At 41.0% G+C, this 9,181-nt stretch overlaps 1 protein-coding gene across 1 annotated transcript in view; it reads left to right on the plus strand.

Moving 5' to 3' along the window:
• The window catches only part of EXOC4 (exocyst complex component 4), a 473,947-nt gene that overhangs the window by 103,487 nt on the left and 361,279 nt on the right, over window positions 1-9,181 (plus strand). Inside the window, exon 8 of the mRNA XM_009328697.1 lies at window positions 5,329-5,572. Coding sequence (XP_009326972.1) covers window positions 5,329-5,572 — 244 coding nt within the window. The remainder of the gene's footprint in view (window positions 1-5,328; window positions 5,573-9,181) is intronic.

Below are 9,181 nucleotides of genomic sequence, written 5' to 3' on the forward strand. Positions count from 1 at the left end.
TGGTGGTGTTGGGTTGACGGTTGGACTCGATCTTAGAGGTCTCTTCCAACCTTAATGATTCTATGAACCTGTGATTCTAAATGAAGGTATCAGCAGTTGGAACAGATGTTTTTATAGGAAATTGTCAAACCAGGGAGCCGTCAGGGAAGTTTCCACCTTTGTAACTATGGAGGTGATGAATCAATGATGCACATGATTCAACTTTCTAGTGGTTTAAAGTGAGGGTAGATTTTTGACTGCTTAAACAAGGATTTGTGCATTTTCAGATGCACCACTTCAGTGATTAAAAAATTTTTGAAAATGGCTGCATATTTCATTAGAGAATGTGGCAAAGTCATCACTCCTTTAGGATGTTGTCTTGGGATGCTTTTGAGAAACCATATTTAAATGTTCTTCTTCATAAGTGGTTGTCAGAGATCATTAGAACAAGAAAATCATCAGGAGTAGTCAGCATGGCTTCACCAAGGGGAATTCATGCTTGACCAACTTTATAAACTTCTACGATGAAATGACTGGCCTGGTAGATGGAGGGAGAGCAGTGAATATTGTCCACCTGCTCTTCAGTAAGGCCTTTGACACTGTCTTCCATAAGATCCCAGTAGAGAAACGGTTGATGTACAGGCTGGATGAGCAGACAGTGAGGTGGATTGAAAACTGACTGAATGGCTGGGCACAGAGGGCGTTGATCAGCGGCACAAAGTCCAGTTGGAGGCCGGTAACTAGCAGCGTATCCCAGGGTACACCTGGGGGTCCTACTGGGTTCAGTCCTGTTCAACATCTTCATTACTGATCTGGATGATGAAGCAGAGTGTACCCTCAGCAAGCTTGCAGATGACACCAAACTGGGAGGAGTGGCTGATATGCCCAGATGGTCATGCTGCCATCCAGATGGACCTGGACAGGCTGGAGAAATGGACTGACAGGAACCTCATGAAGTTCAACCAGAGGAATTGCAAAGTCCTGCCTCTGGAGAGGAACAACTCCAGGCACTGGGACACGTTTGGGATCATTGAGCTGGAAAGCAGCTTGGCAGAAAAGGACATGGGGGTCCTTGTGGACACGAGGTTGAACATGAGCAGCCAGCACAGTACCCTTGCGACAAAGAAGCCTGGGGATATCTTGGGCTGCATTAGACAAAGTATTGCCAGCAGGTCGAGGGAGGTGATCTTTCCCCTGTACTCGGCACTGGTGAGGCCACACCTGGAGTACTGGCTCCAGTGCTGGGCTCCTCAGTACAAAAGAGATATGGACATACTGGAGAAAGTCCAGCAAAGGGTCATGAAGATGATTAAGGGGCTGGGGCATCTGTCCTAGGAGGAAAGGCAGAGAGAGCAGGGACTGCTCGGCCTGGAGAAGAGAAGGTTCAAGGGGGATCTTAATGTGTATAAATACCTGAAGGGAGAGTGCAAAGAGGACAGAGGCAGGCTCTGTTCAGTGGTGCCCAGTGCCAGGACCAAAAGCAACGGGCACAAACTGAAACAGAGGTTCCCTCTGAACAACAGGAAACATTTGGGTTTTTTTACTGTGAGGGTGACCGAGCACTGGCACAGGTTGCCCAGGGAGGTTATGGTATCTCTGTCCTTGGAGATATTCAAAAGCCATCTGGACACAGTCCTGGGCCACTGGCTCTGGGTGGCCCTGCTTGGGCAGGGAGGTTGGACCAGATGACCTCCAGAGCTCCCTTCCAACTTCAACCATTTTGTGTGATTCTGTGATTTGGTGTCATCTTTGAATGGAATTAAACCGTGAAAACCACTTGAAATCATGAAGTGGTCCTGAAAGTTAGGTTTCCAAAGAGGTCAGTTTAGCTAAAAAACATTTCAAGTTATGTGTCAAACTGATCTGGAAAAGCCTCGACCAGGCTTCATGCTATCTAGTATTTATATTGGTTTGCATGGTGCTATGTACAAGAGTTGATAGCTGAGATGGGACAACAAAGCAGTATGTTGAAGCTGTTTTTTTAGCATAAAACTACAAATTGAAGTTTTAAGGCTTCATTATGTTGGAGAAGGACAACTGTAATAACTTAAATCTTAAAACATTTATTTGCTGAGGTCACATTTCATTTGTTACACACTCAAGGAGGGGGAGGAAATTTACCACTTGGTATTACTGAAGAAATCCTGTGGAGGAGTTCTTTGGTGTTTTCTACCCGTATTATGTTTACTATAGCGAAGCTGTTTTTAATTAAAATAGGACTTTTTTTCCTTCTATTTTCTTTGATGAATCACAGAGAAGAGGTTAATCAAATCAAATCTAAATAGCAGACCCACAATTTAGAACCATTTATAAAAATAATCATTGCAAACATCCATAGGATAAACTAATTTTTCATGGCTTCTCTACATAAAGCAAGTGCTTATGGCATGAACGATGATCTTTCCTCTTTAAAGGGACGTGTGTTTCTACCGGTGAATGTAGAAAGCTAGGAATCAGTTCTGACAGTCTTCTGCTTTTGTCTTGATACAAATGAGTAACAAAATTATTCATATTCTCGGTTTAAGAGTAAATACAGGGGAAGCTTTCACTTCTGAGAGCTGATCTGTAGGGACATCTTCCTTCACCCGTGGAGCTCCTCTGCCCACAGAATAGCATGTGGGATTGCAATTTTAAAGGTGAACTTCTTTATAAATGCCTGTCGACTTTGATACCTTTTTCGAAGAGGTGGGGGACAGGAGGGGCTCATTCCTGGGCCAAAGCTTTGTGGTCAAATAAGCCTTTGATAGCATTAAATGGCAGAAGAGGATGTTTGAAGTGGGGAAGACGCAGGAAAAGGACATCTTCAGTTACCCGGGGTTGGGGTCTTGTCAGATCTTACAGATAAATGGGCCCCCAAAGCTACCCAGGATACCTGTTTAATAGGCAGAATGTGCAGGAAACACGGTCCCTACTGTTTTATCAAAAGACCAGATCTAACAAAACTTATATACCAGTTTGTTGCTACTAGATATTGAACTATTCACTTTGCTGTTGTTTGTAAGAGATGTAAATCAATGTCCTGGCTGTTTGAGGGTGTTCAAAATTGGTTTGCTCTTTTGAAAATGGAAGAGCATTCGTCTTCGTGTGCTGGCAGAGTTCTCAGCAAGATTGCTGCCTTTAGTCCCCTTAAATGCTGTCCTCACATTTGGATACAGCAGTATTTCCTCCCTCTTGGGTTTTCATTGTGTAATATTAAGAATAATTTACAGCCTGCTTACAAAGGGGCTGCAGCGTAATGATGGGGACCTCTCCTCTAAAAGGTTGTTTAGGCTGTGAAATCTTTGCATTAAACTTGGAGCAACAAGATACTTGGGGTTTTTTTAAACAATAAGTTAAAACCTTTCTTCCTCTAGCATTTCCAGTGTTGTCTTTTCCACAGCTCTTGTTCCAAAGAGCTCATTTTCTGTGTTTGTGCCTGGCATGCTGTGTTTTTCTGAGAATAACAAGTAGCATTAACAGAGTGGGTAGACCATGTACGCAGAGGACAAAGTGCTTTGCAGCCTCGTGGGTTGAAAGGTGTGCAATAGATGAGAGCTTTGAGCAGAAATATGTGTGCATCTGGTTGTTAGCTTCTAATTGGTATTATTGCTTATGTGTGTTTGAAGTATCTCCTATATTATCCTTGCTTTTTTTTTTTCTTAAATTAATGCATTCCAGGTGTTTCTAGGTGTTTGTCTAAGCCAACCCCATAACTTGCCCAAACTACAAGTTTAAATAGACTTTAATTTGAAAAAAAGGTGTGAGAGAGAGAGAGAGTAAAAAAACCACTATTTGACCCCCCTAATGTTGATTACCTAAAGCCTGATGTCATTCTCCATTGTGACATGTGATGACCTCACAGGATCCATTCTCACCTTGCTCTGACCTGGTAGTGTTGCTGGTGCTCTAGGCTGAAATGCAGGAGCGCGTGAACGATGAGTTTGGCTTGAGCTAGCGGTGCCGTGTTTGGGATTACACTGACGGAAAGAAACAATCTCTGTTGTGGAGGTTGGTGTAAGCTGACACTGAAATAAGTGTTATCTGTTTATCGTGATGCTATTTATGAAGTGGCACCTTACGGGCTCTTTGGGACATTGTTTTCTTGATCTTGTGCTAACTTACGCAGTGCTGATGCTCTTCTGTTCAGAGTGTCATAGCTTTAGACAGCTACAGGGCTGCATGCTACTTGTGACATGCCATTTTTCACTTCTGCCATGTCATTTAAATCCTTCTGGTGGATCTTTTGACATTTATTCAGGTTCTTGGATAAGTTTTGATTTAAGTAAAAAAATCTGTTGAGCAGTAGAAACCACAGGAGTCATCTGTCATCCAACAGCCCTTATCAGAGTTAAGTACCAGTAAGATGAAACAGCCGTTAGGTTTTAATTTCTGTGCAAGGGTATGATATGGTGGATGGCACAGCTTCAGCCGGGTACTTTAGTGCTGTTTGTCCATGTACTGCCACTCCGGCTGTTGACAAGCCACATGACTGTAGACCTTCCAAGATGCTTTAGTTGAGTTTGCCTTGAAGACAGTTACTTCACATAAGTGTTTGAATATATTTATTAAATGTTTCACCCAGTCTTTAACAGAGACATCCTTTTGTTGTTGCTGGGTGTTATATGTAAATTAAGAAATGCTGATTAATGAGCATACTTGAAACAAGCGTAGTACCTCTTGCCTTTCTCTTCCTTGTCACTTAGCAACAGAATTTCTCCCTGTGCAATCCCTGTGACTTCAGGAGGACTGTATCTACAATATCCTCTTTAATTCTTTTAGCTTTTCTTTTCTAGAAGCTTTGCTAAAAGATTTGAGTAACTTCATCAGCCCCTTGACAGATGTAATAAAGCAGAATAGGATAACATCAAACAATCATTCACTTTGGCAGTGTAAACTTCGCCAAATTCATCAGAAGTCTGTTAAGCTTGATAGTGTTGATAATGAAAATTCCTCTCTTGTGAAAAATATAGCAAAGAAAAACAGCTAGGTTAGAAATTTAGGGCTTTTAGCTCCTTGAAACACATTCGGGGGATTTGTAGTGATATAATTCCTTCTCATTTACAGATATCTTGATTGCACCAGACTTGCTCTGTTCCCTAACTAATACGTAACTTATACCGTGATCTCTGTTTCTAAATCAATCAAGTGCACAGGCTGTTGTGTTTATGTATTGGGAACCCCCCAAGCAAACAAATATCCACTGTTTCCCCCCAAAATCTGAGTGTTGCTGGTTTCCTTGTTTATTCCTTGGTTGCTCAAAGTGATGGGAGTTCTGTGAAGGCAAAGGAGTTAATGTGCTGCTTCTACATGGTACTAAGTGTTGGTTTTAATAGTTTAAATCTTGGATTATCCTTTTAAAATCTATTCCAGTGCGAGAAACAAGCCTTCTGGAAATTAAAGAAGATATGGAACTGGATCCAGAGGAGAACAGCACTGTCTTCATGGGCATACTCATCAAAGGGTTGGCCAAGCTGAAAAAAATCCCTGAAACAGTGAAAGCCATCCAGGATCGTTTAGAACAAGAACTCAAGCAGATTGTTAAGCGGTCCACAACCCAGGTGGCAGACAATGGTTACCAGAGAGGGGAGAATCTGTCGCAGGAAAATCAGCCTAGGTAAGGATATTTCAACTGCTGTACCTTGATTGCTGCAAAAAAAAGTCTGGAGAAGGGTGTCATATCTGTTAGTTTCAATTTGAAGGAATGACAATAATGTTTTTGCAGTAGCAGAGATCTGAAATGGTAAAATTTTCAGAAATGCCTGTCTCTCACTGAAAGGCTGGTGTGCCTTGAGCACCAGAAAGGCTTGGGAATTTAAGAAATGTATTCAGAAAGGGGAGGTATTGTTGCTTCTCAGCTAAAGATGTGGGAAAGGGAGATGCTTCCTTCTGGGCTTGGCCCTAGAAGAGAATCTTTTGGCTAAACAGATGTTTGAAATGTGGATTTGAGGGTGGAAGCGCAGTAGAAGCCAGCGTTATTTAACTAGCAAGAGGTGCATAATGTTAAGCACTTGAATATTTTTTTTTTTTAACCTAACCTTTCGATTTAAGCGCCTTTATAACAGATTGAATTGTAATGCTGTCTCAGATTGCTGGTATGTATGGTGTAAAGAATACTTGGTGCCAAAACAAACACTATCTTCTTGTGTTGCACTGAATCATGGCTTTACACTGGTGCTGATGCCAAAGAAATTTTTAAGTTCCTATGTAATATGACTTGAAAAGAGAAGATTCAGCTCAGTTATTTATTTCAAGTGTAGCAGAGTCCAATTAAGCTGATGCAGGTGCAAAGCTTTGAAATCGTATACGGAACTAATTATGTCAGTAAATATATGGCCAAGTTTCTAATTGGTTTGCAGCCCCATTTACATTAATAGCAAGGTGTGGAAGCCAACTGAGCGCTATGTTCCCGCTGTTCTTCAGGATTCACTAGAACTGTTCTTTAGAAAATAGGACTCCATAAGGGCTAGCTATCACTTCTAGCTGAAATATTAATTTGTGATACTGCCTGTTGTAATGATCACCGTCTGAAGGGAATTAATGCTGGAAAAGGAAAATTAAAACAACAATGTGTGTCTTCATTACATGTAATATTTGTAGTGGAAAATCTCTCCCAAGAAAAACTTTAGCTTGATAAAGACTTCTTTTTTAATTCCTATCATTATCATTGCTGTGGAAACAATTATATTTTGAAGAATTCATAGAGTAATGGTACTGCTAACTTGGTGAAATGACAACAAGCTTTTTGGGTGGGTCAGAAGGCAGAATTTTAGTTTCTGATGCCAAGAAGGAGCATAGCATATGCTTCATACTTGTTTTATGAACCAGTCCTGAGAGATTGTATGGCTACTGGTTGTCCATTGAAATTGATAAATTGGATCAGATCATATTTTAATGACATTAACCTTTCCAGAGGGTTGGGTAAGTTTAATGGGTTTTGGCATGTGTTTAATAGGAGTTTGTGAGCCTTTAAGATGCTTATATTCTAGAGCTATGGAAAGTGTCTTGAATTCTTGTTGAATAAGGAGATAATTAGAACTGATTCTAAACCTAAATCGCATGTGAAGTTTACAGTAAGCAGGTGAATTCATTTATATTGAAAAGAATAAATTAGAGTATGGAAAGGTATTCCACCCCTTAAATTAGCTACAGTTTTAAATCAAAACTAAACAACTTTCCTGCTTGCAAGAAAAAAATAAATCTGAACAACATGGTCCTCTTATTTCAAGAGAGCTCTGTGAGACCCTAAATTTGAGCACGATGCAGCGCCCGAAAGTGCTTAACTATTCGTTAGGCTGTCAGCCACAATGCTTACTTGACCTCAGGATTCAGTGAGTAAAATGTTTTTCAGTTCACCTTAAAACTAGTCACGCTTGGATGCCTCTTAGTCTCTATCACTGAGCTCACGTATGCAGCTACTGTACTTTTAACTGGTATCTATAAAAATTCTCACTTCTGGCAAATAAAATGACTAATAAGATGACAGAGAGGCCTGCAGGGTCTGAGGCCGTAGACTGAACCTTCTGCTGGACAAGTTCCCTGCGGCTCGTTCGGTATGCACAGAACAAGTTGTATGCATTTCTTCATTGCTGTGTGGTGGCTCTCAAAGGTTGGCTCTTATTTTTTCCATACGAAAAGGACGGCGTTTCCCTCCACTTGAGGATTAGGATGATGATCTGCTTGTGGAGGTTCTGGTGTGACACCTTTTGGGACCCTGTATAACAATTATGTAGAATCCTCTCATTGTACAAGGGACAAATAATTTCTAGAACCTGGCCAGGAAAGTTGCAGATCTGATAACGGTCTTTTGAGTCTGAACAGAGCGGGCACTGATCTTGCATTCATCTTTTTGGGGGGGTTTTTTGTTTGTTTGTTTGTTTGTTTTCCCCAGTTTGACTGCCTTTTGCCTCCTTACCTAGTAAGCTTTTCCATATCGATTTGTGTGGCCACCTTTTACATTTGTGTATAGAAACACTGTTAATTGCTCCCAAATTTTTAAGATCAAGAATTTTTTTTTTTTTTTTGTTATGACTCTAAAGCAACCAGCGACCAGGGAGTAATGATGTCTTTTATGCCCCTCCGGGTGCTGCCTTCATAGAGCCAACAGGCTGTGGGCTCTTGGGTCAGCTCTTCAGAGCTTCATTAAGTCTATTTTCTTACATGGAAGTCCTGCAGCCCCTCTAAGCCTGCCAGGAGCAAGTCTTGTCCATTCTATACAAGGTGTTTTGTTTCAGGCTTGTTAATTAGCACGTACATGAGAGTGAGCAGTGATTACAATGTTGATAATGTGTGGCCCATTCTGTCGTGGGTGTGTTGTCCTTTGATTTGAGGACTCACTCTGGCTGAATAGAGAGTTGGTGTGAAATTGGAGGGGCTCATTTGCTGAAGATGACACTAGCCTGGCTAAGGACCTCCATATAGCAGCAGAAGGATGTTTTTCACCAGTGGGGTCACAAAGAAAAGACTTGCATGGCTCTGTAACACAACTGATTTTTAGGTTTCCTAAAACATGCAACATGGATGCAGTCATGTAGGATAACAGACTTAGAATAGGCCTAACTAGGAGGAACATCTTTGGCTGTCAGATACTTTGCTATGAATATAAACCCTCTTTACTAATGTGTGCTTACCCTCATGAATGATATGAAGATAGTAAAACCGGGTAAAGGGCAGTAGTAGGTTCCTAGTAGTTCCCTGTCACTGGTGGAAGATAATTTTGAAAACTATGCTTGAATCTCACCTAGTTGCAGCTGACCTTGGCTTTAATTTAAGTGGCCTTTTTTTAAAGTCTAGGTAAGTTTTCTAAAATTTTTAGATAGCTGTGTTTGGAACAAGTCTATGAAAAAGGGCTTAAATGTAGGAATTGCCATTGACTTATCCTTAATGAGAGGCTCGTTAGAGCATGCCTAGCACCTGCATGTTTAGAAATATGTATCTTGCGTTGTGGAGGACAAGGTATTGTAGAAGAGGCCATGTTACGTTAGCTTGGAGTACTGCTATATCTTAATGAACCTGTGGGTCTCTTCTGAATTATGGCAGGTGGTTGAATTTAGAAGAATAATAATCTGGATATATGCCTACTTGAGGGCCAGATTTATGGGACAAGATTTTGGTAGGGATACATTACCATAGCTTTACTTTTAGTTGAAAATCTGGCCCAGGAAAGGGAGGAGCATTGACAATTTTGTTACTAAATCCTATCTATTGGATTCAATGCACTTTTCCC

This window comes from Pygoscelis adeliae, unplaced genomic scaffold (genome assembly GCF_000699105.1).
Source record: "Pygoscelis adeliae isolate BGI_AS28 unplaced genomic scaffold, ASM69910v1 Scaffold207, whole genome shotgun sequence".
NCBI classification, from domain to species: domain Eukaryota; kingdom Metazoa; phylum Chordata; class Aves; order Sphenisciformes; family Spheniscidae; genus Pygoscelis; species Pygoscelis adeliae.